Raw genomic sequence first — 20,800 nt, forward strand, 5'->3', positions numbered from 1 at the left:
GCATTGCCATTGGCTCTGACAACTACGACTTGATTGGAGATCCGTCCACCATTTGCATGCCACGTCTGCAATGGAGCCAGCGGAAAGTGAATTCAGAAAGGAACTGGGAGACTGTCTCCATGCCGAACGCCTTAAGCCGTTGCCCAACAGAGGGCAAGCAGGTGTTGTTGCCAATCTCGGTGCCCCTGGCTGGCAAGTATATTGGTCCCAGGACCATGCTGCTGAGAGGAATTGTGAGTGATGAAACTAATGATCCAACTACAACTGTTTTTGTAGGCACCGTATCTGAGAAAGCTTCTTGTATGTTGATCAGGCAGTTACTTGTGAAATGTGGCTTGGTTTTAAGCTGAAGGAAAGTTCAAGGATTCAGCTTCTGTGAGTGTAAAAAACCAGAATCTACTCCGTGTGTATTAAGGTTATCGTATGAACTTCAAGTGGGAGACGAAAAGCATCTTGTAAAAGTAGATGCAAAGACCAAAGCCCAGCTCAGTGAGTGGAAAACCAGAAAGAAAGGAGACAATGGAGATACGAAAACAGAGGATTATGATGAGGATGAGGAAACGAAGAGGAGAGATCAGATTATAACAGGAGCAATAGGAGGATTAATACTCCCGTGAACTAAATGCACCTTCCCAGGTCAAGACACGCAAGCCAGAAGAAAAAGGAAGGGAGAGATGGAGAGAAAGATGGGAAAGAGAAAGAGAAAGAAATCAGGATCAGCTACCAAACAAGACAAGAATAGACTCCAAAGAACCGTCAGGGCTGCGGAAAGGATTATTGGTGTGAAGCTGCCCTCGATCCAGGACTTATATGCATTTAGAGTCAGGAAGCGAGCAAGCAGCATTATTGTAGACCCATCACACCCTGGACATCACCTGTTCCAACTCCTTCCTTCTGGTAGGCACTTTAGATCACTGTTGCCAGGACAAATGGGTACAAGAACAGTTTCTTCCCGTATGCCATCAGTCTTATGAACACTTGAATTTTAGTCTATTATAAATCAAGTCTACCTGTACGTTCAATGAGGTGGACCTCATTGTACATAGTTTATGATTATTTGCACTATGGTTTTGTTTGCTTTTAATTCTGTACAGAGAGAGCTCAGGGAAACCGGCATCAAATTCCTTGTATGTGTCCTCATACCTGGCAATAATAAAGGATTCTGATTCTGAGAACGGCGTGAAAGAGAGAAGGAACGTGAGAAAGAAAAAGGGGATCGAAGTAGATCGAGAGAGAGAAAAGGAGAAGAAAAGTGTCCAGAGCTATCAGGATCCATCTTCAATCTCGACCCTTGAATTAGAGACATTTAGATTGTTTCCTAGCAACACACACAAAATGCTGGTGGAACGCAGCAGGCCAGGCAGCCTCTATAGGGAGAAGCGCTGTCGACGTTTCGGGCCGAGACCCTTCGTCAGGACAAGGGTAGATTGTTCCTCTTCGTTTCCTCATCCTCTGAGATTGTTTCACAGCCAGAGGTTTCTCCTGCAAAGCCCCTTGTCGGGAAGCTGTTATCTGACAAGACTAAGAAATCCTCCACACCCATTAAACCTTTAGACCTGTATAGGACAATTTAAAAGTTACTATGTTGTGGATGGCTGCAAAGAGTAGTTATATTATATAGTATACCTTGTATATAGTTCGGGTGCATTCTTTAATGAGTTAGAGTTTATAGCTGAGCAGGAAAGTGTTGTGTATTTAACATTCCAATAATATTTGAGTAATCTTGCATATATATTGTTTGATTAAGCATTCGTTTGTTTAAATAATTAATTACAGGTTATATATAGAATGCATTAATTACATATGTCATCATGCTACCAGTGATACATACGCACCTTGCTTAAACTCGGACTACTCCTGAACTTTAGGACTCCCGTCTTCGCTTGAATTAAGTTAATGTTTTCGAGTTACAAAACAGAACAGATGGGAACCCAAATGATAGAGCTGCGGGTGGGGCATTTGGTACACAAGTAGATGCAAGGTGTAGTGAGAAGGTGAGGAAGGACAGGCAGATGATGGGGCAAAATCACAGTCAGTGGGGTGAGCTGAAGTGTAACATGGGGGCAAAGTCGAAAAGCCTGACGAACGCAGGACTGAAGGGCTTTATCTTTGAATGCATACGGTATGTGGAATAAGGAAGGTGATCTTTTAGTGCAGTTAGAAATTGGCAGGTGCGAAATTGTGGACATCCGTGAGACTTGGCTGAAAGCAGATCCTAGGTGAGAGCTTAACATCCAAGGATACACATTGTACCAAAAGGATGGGCAGTCGGCAAACGGGGCGGTGTGGTTCTGTTGGTAAAAAAATGTGATTAAACCCTTAAAAAGAAGAAACAAAAGGCCAGAAGATGTAGAATCCTTGTGGGTAGAGTTAAGAAACTGCAGGGGTAAAAAATACCCCGATGGGAGTTATATACAAGCCCCCAAATAGTAACCAGGATGTGGGATGCAAATTACAGTGGGAGACAGAAAAGGCATGTAAAGAGGGCAATGTTGGGGGATTTCAGCATGCAGGTAGGTTGGGAAAATTACGTTTGTGCTGGATCCCAAGAGACGGAATTTGGAGAATGCCTACGAGATGGGTTTTTAGGGCAGTGATTGAGCCCACTAGGGGGAGAAAGGTAACTCTGGATTGGATGCTTGAGTAGGCATTGAGGTAAAGGAGGCAGTGACCAAGTTACAAAAGGTTTCACCCTGGAGTTTTGAGAGGGAGAAGTTAAAGTCAGATGTATCAGTATTACAAGTGAAGCCAAGATGATACTGGTGAACTACAGCGACGTTCTGCAGGCGACGTACAATACTTCTCTTTTACTGATTCTATCGTTATCACTCTACGATGGATTTATTGAGTATGCCTGCAAGGAAATAAAATTCAGGGTATATGGGGACGTGTATGTAGTTTTCAAAAATAAACTTACTTTGAACTTTACAGAAGAGTAAAGGGAATTACAGGGGCATGAGAGAGGAGCTAACCATGACAGCTGCGCAGCAAGGGGTGGAGTTTCAGGGAGCAGTTTGGAAGGCGTGGAACAGATACGTTCCAAAGATGAAGTAGTATTCTAAAAAGAGAATGACACAACCATGACTGGGAAGTTAGAGGATTGGGAAGCTTTCAATAACCAACAGAAAACAACTAAATAAGCCATAAGGTGAGAAAAGATGAAATATGGAGATAAGCCAGCCAATACTATAAAATAGAATACTAAAGATTTTTCAGATAAACTATATAAAGAGTAGAAGAGAGGTGGGAGTGGATATTGGATTGCTAGAAAATTACGCTGGAGAGGTAGTAATGGGGGCAAAGAAATGGCAGGTGATATTTCTAACAACACACACAAAATGCAGGTGGAACACAGCAGGCCAGGCAGCATCTATAGTGAGAAGCACTGTTGACGTTTCGGGCCGAGACCCTTCGTCAGGACTAACTGAAAGGAGAGATAGTAAGAGATTTGAAAGTAGGAGGGGGAGGGGGAAATGCGAAATGATAGGAGAAGACCGGAGGGGGAGGGGTGAAGCTAAGAGCTGGAAAGGTGATTGGTGAAAGTGATACAGAGCCGGAGAAGGGAAAGGATCATGGGACGGGAGGCCTTGGGAGAAAGAAAGGGGGGGGGGAAGCACCAGAGGGAGATGGAGAACAGACAAACAACTAAATATGTCAGGGATGGGGTAAGAAGGGGAGGAGGAGCATTAACGGAAGTTAGGGAAGTCAAAGTTCTTGCCATCAGGTTGGAGGCTGGAGGTTGTTCCTCCAACCTGAGTATGGATTCATTTTGACAGTAGAGGAGGCCGTGGATAGACATATTTCTAAGTGTTTTGTGTCAGTCTTCAATTGGGAAGACGGCAGCAGAATGTCAGAAATTCGAGAGTGCCAGGGGGCAGAAGTGAGTGTCATTGCTGTGACTATGGAGAAGGTGCTTGGGAAGCTGAAAGGTCTGAAGGTAGCCAGGTCACCAGAACCAGATGGAGCACACCCCAGGGTTCCGGAAGAGGCAGCTGAAGAGATGATGGAGGCATTAGTAATGTTCTTTCAAGAATCACTAGATTCTGGAATGATTCCAGAGGACTGGACAATTGCAAATTTCTCTCCACTCTGAAGGAAGAGACGGAGGCAGAAGGGAATTATAGGCTAACTTGAAAGGATGGGAGGAACTTGGGTCTATTACTAAGGATAAGGTTCAGGGTAGTTGGAGGCACATGATAAAATAGGCCAAAGTCATCGTGGTTTCCTTCAGGGAAAATCTTACCTGACAAATCTGTTGGGAGTTATTTGAGGAAATAACAGGCAGGATAGACAAAGAAGAGTCCGTGGATGTTGTTTACTTGGATTTTCAGAAGGCATTTTGGCAAGGTGCCACACACGAGGCTCCCATGGTGTTACAGGGAAGATACTAGCATTGAGGGAAGATTGACAGACTGGCAGGAGGCAACGGTGGGAACATAGAGGAGAAAGTTCAGCAAACAGGTGCAAAGGCCACTTGGGAGTCTGTGTGCAGGATTCCCTAGAGATTAACTTGTAGGTTGAGTCACTGGTAAGGAAGGCAAGTGCAACATTAGCATTAATTTTGAGAGGTCTAGGACATGAAAGGATGGAATACTGACGCTTTGTAAGGCGTTGGTCAGACTGCACTTGGAGTATTGTGAAGTGTTGGGCCTTTTATCTGAGGGAACACGGAGAGGGTCCATAGGAAGTCCAGAAGAATAATTCTGGGAATGAAAGAGTTAATGCATGAGGAGCTCTGGGCCTGTATTCACTGAATTAGAACAATGAGGGAGCTCTCACTGAAACCTATTGAATATTGAAAAGCCTTGATAGAGTGGATGTGGAAAGGATGTTTCCTATAGTGGGGGAGTCTAGGACCAGAGGACACAGATAGAGTGGAGGTGGAGAGGATGTTTCCTATAGTGGGGGAGTCTAGGACCAGAGGACACAGATAGAGTGGAGGTGGAGAGGATGTTTCCTATAGTGGGGGAGTCTAGGACCAGAGGACACAGATAGAGTGGATGTGGAGAGGATGTTTCCTGCGGTGGGGGAGTCTAGGACCAGAGGACACAGATAGAGTGGGTGTGGAGAGGATGTTTCCTGCGGTGGGGGAGTCTAGGACCAGAGGACACAGATAGAGTGGAGGTGGAGAGGATGTTTCCTATAGTGGGGGAGTCTAGGACCAGAGGACACAGATAGAGTGGATGTGGAGAGGATGTTTCCTGCGGTGGGGGAGTCTAGGACCAGAGGACACAGATAGAGTGGAGGTGGAGAGGATGTTTCCTATAGTGGGGGAGTCTAGGACCAGAGGACACAGATAGAGTGGATGTGGAGAGGATGTTTCCTATAGCGGGGGAGTCTAGGACCAGAGGGCACAGATAGAGTGGATGTGGAGAGGATGTTTCCTGCGGTGGGGGAGTCTAGGACCAGAGGACACAGATAGAGTGGAGGTGGAGAGGATGTTTCCTATAGTGGGGGAGTCTAGGACCAGAGGACACAGATAGAGTGGATGTGGAGAGGATGTTTCCTATGGGGGGGGGGGGGGGAGTCTAGGACCAGAGGACACAGATAGAGTGGATGTGGAGAGGATGTTTCCTATAGTGGGGGAGTCTAGGACCAGAGGACACAGATAGAGTGGAGGTGGAGAGGATGTTTCCTATGGTGGGGGAGTCTAGGACCAGAGGGCACAGATAGAGTGGGTGTGGAGAGGATGTTTCCTATAGTGGGAGAGTCTATGACCAGAGGACACAGATAGAGTGGGTGTGGAGAGGATGTTTCCTATAGTGGGGGAGTCTAGGACCAGAGGACACAGATAGAGTGGATGTGGAGAGGATGTTTCCTATGGTGGGGGAGTCTAGGACCAGAGGGCACAGATAGAGTGGATGTGGAGAGGATGTTTCCTATGGTGGGGGAGTCTAGGACCAGAGGGCACAGAGAGAGTGGATGTGGAGAGGATGTTTCCTATGGTGGGGGAGTCTAGGACCAGAGGACACAGATAGAGTGGATGTGGAAAGGATGTTCCCTATAGTGGGGGAGTCTAGGCCCAGAGGGCACAGTTAGAGTGGATGTGGAGAGGATGTTTCCTATGGTGGGGGAGTCTAGGACCAGAGGACACAGAGAGAATGAACGTGGAAAGGATGTTTCCTATAGTGGGGGAGTCTAGGACCAGAGGTTACGGCATCAAAACAGAGGGAGGTCCATTTAAAACAGAGATGAGGAGGAATTCCTTTAGCCAGAGGGTAGTCAGTCTGTGGAATTCATTGCCACAGACACTCTGGAGGCGGTCACTGGGTAGAATTAAAGCAGATTCTGATCAGTTCCTGATTAGTTAAGGGGTCAAAGGTAATGGGAAGAAGGCAAGAATTATGGTTGAGAGGGGCAATAAATCAGCCAAATTCTGCTCGTACGTCTTATGATTGTCCTCTGTTCCACATTTCCATAACGGCCGATTTATTATCGTTCTCAACCCCATTCTCCTGCCCGTAATCTTCGATGCCCACTCAGGACTGTTTTTTCCTGAGGAGGATTTGATGCTATTGTTGGCAGGGGTGGGGGGGGGGGGGGGGTTGGGGTTTACAAGTTTTGTTTCTTTTCCTTTTTTGTGCGGGGGGGGGGGAGTTGGCATCTTTTCTTTCATGGTTTTTCCGTATTTCCTGGCTATCTGGAGGAGACAAATATCAGAGTTGTACTGTACGTGCATCCTTTGATGACAAAGTCAACCTTCGAACCTTTTGAATAAGACAAAAGTAGGGTGGGGGTTGGAGGGGGGAAGTCGGGTTGAACAACGGATGAGGCACAGTAGCTGTCAGGAGAGTCTTGTGTGGCAGTAACTCAGTTGTATGACATTCAGCCCATCGAAAACACCCCCATGTGGCAGAGAACTGGGAGTGGAGCTAAGCCACTGCTTCTCCCTGAGGCTTGATGGTTAGGGAACGTCATAAAACGGTAACAGTATAGAGACAGGTCCTCCAACCCAAAGAGTCTGCAGCTCAACACTAATCCTATGTTCATCCTTTGAAACTCTCCCTACCTTCTGGTCTACGCTCCCCACCACCTACCTACCACTCAGCTTCACACCAGGAGCAATTTACTAACAGCCAATTGACCCGCTGACCAGCAAGGCATTGGAACGCAGGAGGAAACTGGACCTCGCCGAAGCAACGGGGAGAAACCCCCAGCGAGATGTGGACTGATCGCAGGTCCCTGACCTTGCCAAGCTGCTGTATCAGCCCTGTCTCTCTGGCGTCGGGGAGAAGACTCCCGGTGAGCCATCGCCTTTGCCATCCATCTGCTGAAAGGCCTGCAGAAATTCTCGGGAAAGCATCCATGGCTTCTCACATCCCAAAGCCCGTTGCCACTGTAAATTGCTCCTGTGTGTAAAACCTCGGGTGAAGGAGGCCGTGGTCAATGCGAATGAGAAGAGAATTTAAAATGTATTAACGTAACAGCAGGGTAAATGAGCGATGATCGCTGCGGACTCCGAGTCAAAGGGCCGAGGTCTTTGCCTCATTTCACTATTCCCCTGAATATTCACACTGGCCGAGATGGGAGAAATGGGAGTACAGCAGAAACACCGGGAGAGAGCAGATGGGCTGAATGGCCTCGCTGCCTGCTGTTCATTGTGTGCTCTGCAAAGAACGGGCCTCAACCAAAGCATTTCAGACAGAACTGTTTTTATTTTAATCACAGATCCAGAACATTAACAGGGCTAAAATTTAAACAGATTATGTACATCAGCAAAAGACACCCACTTCTGCCCAGTGTCAGGTTTCAGTCTCACATCTCATCAGCAGCATCGTGGAAATCAAACGCCCAGAGACACCCGCAGCTCCTGTGAATCTGTGTTAGATTTCGGGAGCAGCGGCCGTTCAGTCTTCATCCGCAGCGTGAATCCGCTGGTGGTTCAGCAGGTCGGTCGATCGGTGGAACCCCTTCCCGCACGTCGAGCAGGGGAACAGACGCTCCGCGGAGTGAACTCGCTGGTGCACCCGCAGCTGGGACGAGTGGATGAACCCCCTCCCGCACGTCGAGCAGATGAACGGCCTCTCCCCGGTGTGAACCCGCTGGTGGATGAGCAGCTCGTAGGACCGGGTGAACCCCTTCCCGCACTCAGAGCAGACGTACGGCCTCTCCCCGGTGTGAATCCGTGTGTGTATCACCAGGTTGTTTGACCAAGCGAACCCCTTCCCGCACGTCGCGCAGGTGAACGGTTTCTCCCCGGTGTGGACTCGCTGGTGCCCCTTCAATTGGGACAACCGAGTGAATCGCACTCCACACTCAGAGCAGATGAACGGCCTCTCCCCGGTGTGGACTCGCTGGTGTGTCATCAATCCGGTTAATTGAGCGTATTGCTTCCCGCACGTCGAGCAGGTGAACGGTCTCTCCCCGGTGTGAACGCGCTGGTGTGCCCGCAAGTTGGACGACTGACTGAATCTCTTCCCACACACCGAGCAAGTGTACGGCCTCTCCCCGGTGTGAATTCGCTGGTGCGCCTGCAGGTGGGACAGCTGACTGAATCTCTTCCCGCACTCGGAGCAGATGAACGGCCGCTCCCCGGTGTGAACCCGCTGGTGCGTCATCAGGCCAGTTAACTGAGTGTATTCCTTCCCGCACAACGAGCAGGTGAACGGTCTCTCCCCGGTGTGAACGCGCTGGTGTGCCCGCAAGTTAGTCGACTGACTGAATCCCTTCCCGCACGTGGAGCAGATGAACGGCCTCTCCCCGGTCTGAACGCGCGGGTGTATCATCAGGCTGGTTAATGGAGTGAATCCCTGTGCGCACATTGATAGACGAATGACCCCTTCTCTAGCGTGAACTCACCGATGTATAGCCAGCGGGAGAACCGAAGGACGCAGGTCTGGCCTCTCGCTCTCTCTGAAGTGGTTGGTGCACCAGCGGCTGGAGTGATCGAGTAAATCTCTTCCCACACCCAGAGCAGATGGACAGCACCTCCCCGCTGTGAACTTGCTGATACTGTGTTTGAGATTCCCGTGAACTGCAACAAGAATTTACAAAAGGTCAGGATTTCAAAGGAGATTATGTTCACCTCTATAGCAAGCTGTTACAATAACACTAAGCACAGCTCTGAGGAACAACCAGTCATCTTGCACCTGGGGACTTTGCAGGCACCGGGACTCGCATCAACATCCCTGCTTTTCCTAAAATCTACACCAGAAGGGGCTATTTCTGCCGGGTCGCTTTGTTCTACCTGTGCCTCCCTCACCTACTGAACTTCCTGTTTCCTGTCTTTCACTGCTCAAAGGGGTAATAAAACCAAAACCGTCTCTTTCTGTGGATCTCCTACACCCTGCTTTATCCAGACGACCATAAGACATGGGAGAAGAATTAGGCAACTTGGCCCAATCATGTCTGACAACAGAGAATAGACAGTAGGTGCAGGAGTAGGCCATTCAGCTCTTCAAGCCAGCACCACCATTCACTGTGATCATGGCTGATCATACACAATCAGTACCCCCGTTCCTGCCTTCTCCCCATATCCCTTGACTCCGCTATCTTTAAGAGCTCTATCTAACTCTTTCTTGAAAGCATCCAGAGACTTGGCCTCCACTGCCTTCTGGGGCAGAGCATTCCACATATCCACCACTCTCTGGGTGAAAAAGTTTTTCCGCATCTCTGTTCTAAATGGCCCACCCCTTATTCTTAAACTGGGGCCTCTGGTTCTGGACTCCCCCAACATCGGGAACATGTTTCCTGCCTCTAGCGTGTCCAATCCCTTAATAATTTTATATGTTTCAATCAGATCCCCTCTCATCCTTCTAAATTCCAGTGTATGCAAGCCCAGTCGCTCCAACCTTTCAACATATGACAGTCCCGCCATTCCGGGAATTAACCTTGTGAACCTGCGCTGCACTCCCTCAATAGCAAGAATGTCCTTCCTCAAATTTGGAGACCAAAACTGCACACAATACTCCAGGTGGGGTCTCACCAGGGCCCTGTACAGCTGCAGAAGGACCTCTTTACTCCTATACTCAACTCTCCTTGTTATAAAGGCCAGCATGCCATTAGCTTTCTTCACTGCCTGCTGTACCTGCATGCTTGCTTTCAGTGGCTGATGTCTGCTTTACCATTCTATCAAGGCTGATTTACCATCCCTCTCAATCCCATCCTCCTGCCTTCTCCCTGTAACATATGATGCCCTTACTAACCAAGAACCCACCAATGTCCACCATCACTGATGTGGCTTCCACAGTCAGCTGTGGCAATGAATTCCAAAGTTTCACCAACCTCTACTGAAAGAAATTCTTCTTCATCTCTGCTCTAAAGGGACACCCTTCTATTCTGAGATTGTGTCCTCTGGTCCTAGACCACCCCCACCCCCAAACCATCAAACACTCCTCAGACATTAACCCTTTCATTCCTGTGGTCCTCCCGAGTGTTTCTGCAGATGATGAATATCCGGCACTTTACCAAAGGGAGCTGGGGGAACTCAGAGGCTCAGGCAGCATCTACGGAGCGAAATGGATTGTGGACATTTCAACTGTACTGATGGGGTTAGTGATTGTAATGCCATTTGGCACGAAGCGTAGCTGGGTAGACTCACTCACTGGAGATTGACATTGTGTGCTTCCCACGTTACCTGACAGAGGTGCCCAATACCATTCTATATCCAGACAGAGAAGAACACGTTTTCAGTCCGCGGGCAGACCCTGGACCAGAGGGGGCTGAACAAAGTTGAGTAGCCGAGTACCCAGAAGTGAGAAGGACTTCCAACATGGGTAAATTATTTTCAGAATACATTACTTTGTCAATGGAGTTTTCATAATCCCTTTTATTTTGGGCCTCTCTCCAAACTATAGAAATTACTAACAAGGATTTGGAGATCAGCTGCGGCTGGAGACTCGTCCCAATCTCCATTTGCTCGTCTGTGCCTGCACTCTGTCTGCCGAGCAGGGCAAAGTGCTTTATCACAGCAGCATCAATGGCCGCACTTCTACCCACAATCCCCTGGGCTCTACAAACACCAATGCCAAACGCTCCCAGTGAAACATTCATTCCCCCACAGCCTTGAACTGTGAACCACGTCAACCACGAGGAAATCTGCAGATGCTGGACACCCACAAAATGCTGGTGGGACACAGCAGGCCAGGCAGCGTCTATAGGGAGAAGCGCTGTCGACGTTTCGGGCCGAGACCCCCTTTGTCAGAATTGGGAAAGTGAGCAAACAAGTTTATTGACCCGTCGGTTCCCGAGATGAATCAGGACAGGTAGAGAGAGAGAGAGAAATCAAACAGGAGGTAAGTTATTAACTGTGAAGCAGAGCTGCAGCTCTGGGCCACGTTTCAAAGCGTTAATGTTCTTCTGTCTCCAGCTGCCTTTGTTAATCTGTTCATCAGAAAGGCCAATGAAACGTTGAGCGAGGCTCGGGTGGACCAAGTGAAGCCAATCAGATGTTCCCTTTGTCCGATCTATCCCACCCGCACCCAGTTGTCTTGGCCAGAGAGAAAAAAAAAACAACTTAGTTTTGCGCTTTCCCAGTTCCAATCGAAACGTCTTGGACTTGAAAAATGATCTCTGTTTCTCGTTCCCCAGATACTGCCTGCGCCCAGCATTTACCGTTCAAATTATGATCGCAGCGAAGTCCCCGGGTCCCACGGGTACGCTGCGAGCGAGGTGAGAGGAGCGCCGAGACGGCTCCGTGCGATGACTGCTCGCGGTGATTCCCAGCCCGGTCGTGCCCTGCACTTCGGACCCGGACCTCGGACCCGGTTGGACCCGCGCTGCTGCGCTCCGCTCCTACCTGCTCGCTGACGTCCAGACAGCTTCCTGGTGCAAGGTCGCGCGCTAATGACGTTACATCCAGTGCGCCCCTGCGGGAAGATAGGGCGCTTTCTGAGCCGCGGTGCTTCTTGGTAAGGTTCGCCTGCCATGTAAACCAAGGTAAATACCATCTTTTAATCCTCTCACTGTCCCATAGTTCTTACTCCCCTCTCGTTTCTGACTCGTGATCAACTGAGGATATGTTTGATACTCAGCCTTCAAAGCATCCTGAGAACTGCGGGGCAGAGTTTTTGTGTATATTTATGGCATTTTTTCCCAGCATGAGTCACAGTGTTTTATCCTCCCTTATTGAAAACAGCTTGGTGTAGACAGTTAAAACCCGACGAGCTTTTCCTTGTGTGAGATGGATACGGGAAAAGATCCAATTTTTATTACTAATTGAATTGATCAGCTGCCGGAGGTCGGGAATTGCACATCTTCAGGGAAACAGTGGTGTATTTGACAATCTCTAGGGTTGACAGAGAGCGCTGCGTTTAAAAAAATTCATTCAGTGAGTAGCAGCTCTGTGCGTGTAAACACAAACGTTTCTGGCCGAAGTTGGAGTAAGAATGTGGGAGGAGGGGAGGAAGAAATACAAGGTGGCAGGTCATAGGTGAAACCGGGAGAGGGGGAGGGGATGAAGTAAAGAGCTGGGAAGTTGATTGGAGTGAGAGATAAAGGGCAGGGGAAGGGGAATTTGATAGGAGAGAACAGACGATCATGGAAGACATGGCGGGGTGAGGAGCACCAGAGGGAGACTGTTTACTCTTTCCCATAGAAAGACCTGCTTGAGTTCCTTCTGCATTTTGTGTGTGCGTTGTTCTGGATTTCCAGCATCCGCAGATTTTGTTTAACACACACTCAGTGGCCTCTTTACTAGACACAGGAGGATGAAATGTGTTGTTTTGCAGCAGTTGTGCAGTGCAAAGACAAGATTACTATAAATTTCAAAGGTTAAATAGTACAGAAAGAGGGATAATGAGGTGGAGTGCATGGGCTATTCAGTCCTAATGGAGGAGGGAATGAGGCTGCTACTGAATCACTGAGCATGGTTCCTCAGGCCCCTGTAGTTTCACAGTGGTAGTCACGAGAAGAAAATGGGCAAGGTTTTAGAGATGGATGCCGCCTCTTAAAGGTATCTTTGATGGTGCCAGACGGCTGTGCCTGGCGTTACATACCAGCAGGCAATAGATTTCATACTGAGTCAGGTTTTAATGTTAAAACCACTATCTTGATTAGTATCTACTCAGAATATAGTAACTTAAACGAAACAAGCAGAAGTTAACAGTGTTGTCAGATTCAGTTTATTGTCATTTAGAAACCACAAATGCAATGCAGTTAAAAATGAGCCACTGTTATGCTTATATACGCGTGTGTGGCTCCCAAACAAACAAGCCTGGGAAATAAGTCTTCGGATGGTAAAGTAGAAGAGTTCAGTAATCCACAGAATAAGTGAGTGAGGGGATTTGTGATCCAGGATATAATGTAGAGAGAAGGTGATTACGAAGAGTCACAGGTTCCCGGCTGGGTAAACGAAGATCTTGTCTTGAGTCGTTCCGAAATCCACTTGACATAACACCAAAAGCCACCTGCCACAGGAATATCGTCTTCAAGTGGTTACCACAACACCCCAATTCCAGGCAAAGGGCCAACAAAAGTGGTACCACAGGATACTCCAACAAGTCCACACATAAGGATTATACGAAGTGACAGTCACACTGTGTGCCAATGATCAACCCAATCTTTTGGATATTCGAAGAGTTCCAAACCATAGAAGTGAGAAGCTGAAGTTTCTGCAGCCTGTCTTTCTCTATCTCTCTCCTCTCTCTCTCTCTCTCTCTCCCCCTTTCTCTCCTCCCCCTCTCTCCCCCCTCTCTCCCCCCCTCTCTCCCCCCTCTCTCTCCCCATCTCCCCCTCCCCATCTCTCTCCTCCCCTCTCCCCCTCTCTCCCCTCTCTCTCCCCCCTCTCCTCCCCTCTCCCCTCTCTCTCCCCCCTCTCTCTCCCCCTCTCTCCCAAGCTGCTACAGCCTCTGACTGATGTCATAGTCACCTCACTCAGCCGCTCTTAAAGTCACACTCACAGTACGAGCCTGCGAGTCTCGTAACACTGATCGAGCTGGCTGAGTCCTCAGTCTTCCGAGGCCCCTCTCCATCCAGGATATTGGAGACTCCAAATCGGGTTTGATGCCACCAGTCACATTGCTTTGCACGGTATACTTGCAGTATATGGATTTATAAGAATATTTGATGACACGCCAAGCTTTCCCAAATTCCTAATTGTGTGCCATTCTCGTCATGGTGTCAGTGCGGAACTCCACTCTCGTCATGGTGTCAGTGCGGAACTCCATTCTTGTCATGGTGTCAGTTCCGAACACCACTCTCGTCATGGTGTCAGTGCCGAACACCATTCTCGTCATGGTGTCAGTGCGGAACTCCATTCTTGTCATGGTGTCAGTTCCGAACACCACTCTCGTCATGGTGTCAGTTCCGAACACCATTCTCGTCATGGTGTCAGTGCGGAACTCCATTCTCGTCATGGTGTCAGTTCCGAACACCATTCTCATCATGGTGTCAGTGCGGAACTCCATTCTCGTCATGGTGTCAGTGCGGAACTCCATTCTCGTCATGGTGTCAGTTCCGAACACCATTCTCATCATGGTGTCAGTGCGGAACTCCATTCTCGTCATGGTGTCAGTGCGGAACTCCATTCTCGTCATGGTGTCAGTGCGGAACTCCATTCTCGTCATGGTGTCAGTGCCGAACACCACTCTCGTCATGGTGTCAGTGCCGAACACCACTCTCGTCATGGTGTCAGTGCCGATTAACTGGACTCTGAAACCTTCCACTTGTTCATCACCTGTGATCACCTGTTATTTACCTGTGCACAAGGAAAACAGCGTGGCCCCCGTCACCACGCCGTCTGAACAGAGAGGTGCCATTGTTGTTCAGAGTTGACCAGTAGTTCTGGACATCGGCTTCATGCACGCTTTCTACCCGCGCTGGCTTCAGCTTCGAGCTAGCACTCGGCCTCATAAAACAGACAAACGCTAAAGAGACGGCAAGGTTGCTGCCTGATGGGCCAAGTGAGGCGCAGGGAGGAACTATAGATATCGACCAGTTGGTAACCTTGTGCACGTTCAAATTCCTACTTACACGAGCAATCACCAATCACAATACAGGTAATACAGTTAGTCCTGATGAAGGGTCTCAGCCCGAAACGTCGACAGTGCTTCTCCCTATAGACACTGCCTGGCCTGCTGTGTTCCACCAGCATTTTGTGTGTGTTGTTGTTAATGTCGACAGTGCTTCTCCCTATAGATGCTGCCTGGCCTGCTGTGTTCCACCAGCATTTTGTGTGTGTTGCTTGACGGTTGTTAAAATTCTGTGGGAACTACAAGCTAACAACCTACAATGCTTTGAAGCAATTGTCCCCAAGTGGCCGTGTGCTTTGCATTTTTATCTTGTCTCGATATCTTGTCAGATAGCTCTGGTCCCCTGTTGTGCAGAGGGAAGCTATGTTCCTCAAAGGCATCTCTTCAAAGGCCTCACTTGTTTAGACTGACTAAATACCTGCTGGGCATTATCACGAACCTTACGATATAGGATAGGTCCTCCGAGATCTCGATAGCCAGAAGCTTGAAGCCGCTCACTCCTTCTACCACTGACCCCTCGAAGAGGACAGTAGTGTGTTCCCCCAGCTTCCCCTCCCTGAAGTCCACGATCAGGCCCTTGCTGCTGTGGAGTGTGAGGCTGTGGTTGTGATACCACTCAACTAGTCAATTTGTCTCACTCGTGTAGGCGTCCTCATCACCATCTGAGATTTTGCCTCAGCTCAGAGCTCGCCGATCAGCAGAATGGTTTGTTCCACCCTTTTCCTATTATATGGAAAAAGCCAGTGGCCTTTTTATTAGATACACCTGCCCGTTAATGCAAATATCGAATCAGCCAATCCTTTGGCAGCAACTCAATGCATAAAAGCATGCAGACATGATCAAGAGATACAGTTGTTCAGACCAAACGTAGGGATGGGGAAGAAATGCATCCACAAAGCAAACAGCATTATGAAGGACCCCACGCACCCCTCATACAAACTCCTCTCCCTCCTGACATCTGGGAAAAGGCACCGAAGCATTTGGGCTCTCACGACCAGACTGTGTAACAGTTTCTTCCCCCAAGCTATCAGACTCCTCAATACCCAGAGCTTGGACTGACGCCTTACTGCCCTGTTGTCTTGTTTATTATTTATTGTAATGCCTGCACTGTTTTTGTGCACTTTATGCAGTCCAGTGTAGGTCTGTAGTCTAGTGTAGCTTTCTCTGTGTTGTTTTTTTACGTAGTTCAGTCTAGTTTTTTGTACTGTGTCATGTAACACCATGGTCCTGAAAAACGTTGTCTCGTTTTTACTGTGTACTGTACCAGCAGTTATGGTCGAAATGACAATAAAAGTGACTTGACTTGACTTGATCTATGGGACTTTGACTGTGGAATGACTGAGGGTGCCAGATGGGGTGGTTTGAGTATCTCCAAAACCCCTGGGACCCTTGATTTCCTGGGATTTTCATATACAACAGTCTCAAGTTTTAACGGAGAATGTCACGAGAAGTAAAACCCAAAAAACTCCAGAGGGCGGCAGCTCTGAGGGGAAAACACGTTGTCAATGAGAGAATGGCCAGACTGGTTCAATTGGACGGGGAGGGCAACATTACAACAGCAGTGTGCAGAAGAGCGTCTCTGAAAGCACAGGTCGAGGTTTGAAGTGGACGGGCTACAGCAGCAGAAGACCACGAGCACGCACTCAGCGGCCAGCTTGTTAGGGATCAGGAGGTACTGAATAAACCGGTGGCTGAGTGTCACTGCGGGATTCACTGTCAGCTGTGTAAAGGAAACAGTCGGCGAGCGCCTGGACTTTGAGGAAAAGCAAACGGTAAATGAAGAACCGCGGGTCCAAGAGAGCCAACCGACCCGTCAAGTTCTCTCGTGAGCGTGGCTGGTGATTGCTGCTTAATCTGACGACGGCCCTTTAACTGGTGCATGGACTGTAAGGAAAGTAGTTAACGTGGAGTATAGAACAGGGTAGAGTCTAGAAATGCCCTGAAGGGTCTCGATCGGAAACATGGCAGCAGAGCGGTTAACACAACGCTATCGCAGCTCGGGAATCAGAATTCAGAGTTCAATTCCAACGCCGGTCATGGGCTCTGCAGTTTGCCGGAGAGCGTAGAGCTCCCTGGGTTTTTGAGCCCTTGTATTAATCATTCCCTTAACTAGAGGGAATTCTCTGAATTCAAAGAATTCTTTATTCTTTGGAGCGTAGAAGGCTGAGGGGGGACTTGATAGAGGTATTTAAAATTATGAGGGGGATAGATAGAGTTGACATGGATAGGCTTTTTCCATTGAGAGTAGGGGAGATTCAAACAAGAGGACGTGAGTTGAGAGTTAGGGGGCAAAAGGTTAGGGGTAACATGAGGGGGAACTTCTTTACTCAGAGAGTGGTAGCTGTGTGGAACGAGCTTCCAGTAGAAGTGGTAGAGGCAAGTTCGGTATTGTCATTTAAAGTAAAATTAGATAGGTATATGGACAGGAAAGGAATGGAGGGTTATGGGCTGAGTGCGGGTGGGTGGGACTAGGTGTGAGTAAGCGTTCGGCACGGACTAGAAGGGCCGAGATGGCCTGACTCCATGCTGTATTTGTTATATGGTTACAGAGCCGCTAAGCATTGTGCTCTCAGTTTAATCTTGTCTAATTAATTGTGGCGTTCACGGGTTTCCTGCAGTCCATGATTATTTAACGAGGATTCTCAGTTAGCGCTTTGATTTTAGGTGACATGACTCAATAACATCCTGATTGCCTACTCTTCTGTTGCTTCGTCAAATGTTAGGGGGAATTAGTATAATAATGTTAGCCATTTTTACTGATGGATCAAAAGATACTTTAACAGGGAATGTTGGTGTGGCTGAATTACATGCAACAATAAAGGAATGTCTTACTTATCATTTATCAGTATAAACTGCAGGGCTGGTTGCCGTCATTTTGGGCTTACGGTGGGTGGAGGAAATCTGTCCCTGCAAAGTTATAATTTGTTCAGATTCTTTTTTGGTTTTGACAAGTCTTAAAACAGGTCATTCTTGCAGTCCTGACGAAGGGTCCCGGCCCGAAACGTCGACAGCGCTTCTCCCTATAGATGCTGCCTGGCCTGCTGAGTTCCACCAGCATTTTGTGTGTGTTGTTGTTAATGTCGACAGTGCTTCTCCCTATAGATGCTGCCTGGCCTGCTGTGTTCCACCGGCATTTTGTATGTGTTGTCATTCTAGCAGTAGATCTGATTTACTGCTGGAAGCTCTTCAGACTTTATTTCATATTCAAAGTATTGGTTTACGTGTCCCTTCTGACGGGCCCCTGCACGGAGGTGTTGAGGGGACTGAACGGGTTGGTTGTTTGGCCGAAAAAGGCTGTTAAAAGGTGGTCTGTGGATATCGACCTTCCACTTAGCGAATCAGAAGCTAAGGGGTTGGTGGGGCAAAGAATTAGGGGATTATGGCAATACTTGTGGGATAATGGACATAAAGGGAGACACCTTTACAGAATACACAAGACTGTTGGATTGATGGGAGAAGGGGGTAAGACAAGAAGGGAAGGAATTGTGTTGACTCAACTTAGAATTGGGCATACTACGCTTAATTATTCCTTGTATCTTGTTGGAAACCATCACTGGGGTGGGTAGGTTTTGTCATCATGAAACAGTCGGACACTTTCTTTTACAATGTGCAGAATATAACATTGAAAGTAAGCAAATGTGGGCTAAACTACTAGTTTTAGGGGTTGATAGTTTTCATTAACTTATGGAAGTCACAATATTGTCTTTAATTTTTTACAATCTATGGGGCTCTTTGGGGTCATTTAGTTTTAATTCGATAAAGAACGAGTAAGGGTTTTACTTCGCAGCTCTCTACACCACACTCCAGTCCAGTTGGTGTTGGTTATGTGGGACTGCCACCCACCGGTAAGAGTGTAAAGAAGAAGTGCCTTGGTGGGGCCATTGTACTGGAGAGAGTGAATTGTCCCGCGGTGTCGTTCAGCCGCTCTTCCGAGACTCTGCTGGTACTCCTGTGTCGAACCTCTTGTTTCTGTCTCCTCGTGGGGATCCTGCCGTTCCTCTGCTCCTGGGTCCAGTCCTGCAGGAGCACACCGCGACAGTGACCTTTATCAAAGATTGCACGTGTTTGCCACGTGCACACGGGTTTCCTCTGGGCGCACAGTCGAAAGACGTGCAGGTTAATTGGTGGTTGTAAGTTGCCCTGAGATTATCGAGGGTTAAATAGGTGGGTTAGACTATAAGACATAGGAGCAGAATTAGGCCATTCAGCCCATCGAGTCTGCTCCGCCGTTCCGTCATGGCTAATCCCGGATCCCATTCAACCCCATACACCCGCCTTCTCGCCATATTTAAGGGTGACATAGCTCAGTGCGCTGGAAAGGTCTGTTTCATGCTCTATCCCTAAATCAATAAATCAAACACGTCCCTGCGTAGACACTACCTGCTTCTGCATATCGTGTATTGCTCCAAGTTCCAGCATCTGCTGTCTCTTGACACAAACACGAGGAAACCTGCAGATGCTGGAAATTCAAGCAACACACACAAAATGCCGGTGGAACACAGCAGGCCAGGCAGCATCTATAGGGAGAAGCACTGTCGACGTTTCGGGTCGAGACCCTTCGTCAGGACTAACTGAAAGCAGAGATAGTAAGAGATTTGAAAGTGGGAGGGGGAAGGGGGAGATCTGAAATGATAGGAGAAGACCAGAGGGGGTGGGATGAAGCTGAGAGCCGGAAAGGTGATTGGCGAAAGGGATACAGAGCTGGAGAAGGGAAAGGATCATGGGATGGGAGGCCTAGGGAGAAAGAAAGGGAGAGGGGAGCACCAGAGGGAGATGGAGAACAGGCAGGGAGTGATTGTGTTAGGGGCAGAGAGAGAAAAGAAGAAAAAGAAAGGGGGGAAATAAATAAATAAGGGATGGGGTAAGAAGGGGAGGGGGGCATTAATGGAAATTAGAGAAATCAATGTTCCTGCCATCAGGTTGGAGGTTACCCAGCCGGTATATAAGGTGTTGTTCCTCCAACCTGAGTTTGGATTCATTTTGATAATAGAGGAGGCCATGGATAGACATATCAGAATGGGAATGGGACGTGGAATTAAAATATGTGGCCACTGGGAGATCCTGCTTTCTCTGGCGGACAGAGCGTAGGTGTTCAGCAAAACGGTCTCCCAGTCTGCGTCGGGTCCCACCAATATATAAAAGGCCACACCGGGAGCACCGGACGCAGTATACCACAGCAGCCGACTCACAGGTGAAGTGTCACCTCACCTGGAAAGACTGTCTGGGGCCCGGAATGGTGGTGAGGGAGGAAGTGTAAGGGCTTGTTCCGCTTACAAGGGTAAGTGCTGGGAGTACCACCAGCATTGGGTGTGTGTTGCTGACAGACAGACAGACTTTATTGATCCCGAGGGAAATTGGGTCTGTATCTTGAGTCTGGTAAAGCCCTCTCATTTGCCGCTGGGCGTATTTCCACTGGTAACATGCCTTTAACATCAAGTTTCATGTGCTCACATACCCACCTGAATTGTCCCTTCTCTTGTACATTCGAGTACATTTATCATCTGGCCAGCCGAGAGTAAGTTGAAAATCAGATTAAGAAGTTTTCTGTGATTTAAAACTGTCTGTGACATTTTGGGCCCTACTCTAAGTAAGAATGTGCCAGCGGTGGAAAACATCGACAGGACGCTCACCAGAATGAAAGGGTTAACATACGAGAAGCAGTTGATGGCTCTGGGCCTGTACTTACTGGAGTTTAGAACAATGACAGGGGCGGGGGGGTCCAATAGAGGGGGAGTCTCGGACCAGAGGGCAGAGCCTGAGAATTAAAGGCCATCCTTTTAATACAGAGATGAGGAGGAATTTCTTTACCCGGGAGATGTGGAGTTCATTGCCACCGGTGGATGCGGAGGTCGAGTCACTGGGTATACTTAAAGCAGAGCTTGATTAGTCAG

The 20,800-nt window shown here is 48.3% G+C and overlaps 1 protein-coding gene across 3 annotated transcripts; it reads right to left on the minus strand.

Moving 5' to 3' along the window:
- Nucleotides 1-7,645: 7,645 nt before the first annotated feature.
- On the minus strand, nt 7,646-11,767 carry LOC140716433 (uncharacterized). Of its 3 annotated transcripts, XM_073029169.1 has the most exons (3): nt 11,554-11,731; nt 10,348-10,445; nt 7,646-8,974 (listed from the first exon to the last, which is right to left on the minus strand). In XM_073029169.1, the coding sequence occupies exon 3, from the start codon at nt 8,760-8,762 to the stop codon at nt 7,848-7,850; it is 915 nt and encodes a 304-aa protein (XP_072885270.1). In that variant the 5' UTR covers nt 8,763-8,974; nt 10,348-10,445; nt 11,554-11,731; the 3' UTR covers nt 7,646-7,847. The 3 variants fall into 3 exon arrangements, with proteins under 3 accessions (XP_072885270.1, XP_072885271.1, XP_072885268.1); XM_073029170.1 differs by lacking the exons at nt 10,348-10,445; nt 11,554-11,731 and adding an exon at nt 11,738-11,767; XM_073029167.1 differs by lacking the exon at nt 10,348-10,445.
- Nucleotides 11,768-20,800: the final 9,033 nt, after the last annotated feature.

This window comes from Hemitrygon akajei, chromosome 25 (genome assembly GCF_048418815.1).
Source record: "Hemitrygon akajei chromosome 25, sHemAka1.3, whole genome shotgun sequence".
Taxonomy (NCBI): domain Eukaryota; kingdom Metazoa; phylum Chordata; class Chondrichthyes; order Myliobatiformes; family Dasyatidae; genus Hemitrygon; species Hemitrygon akajei.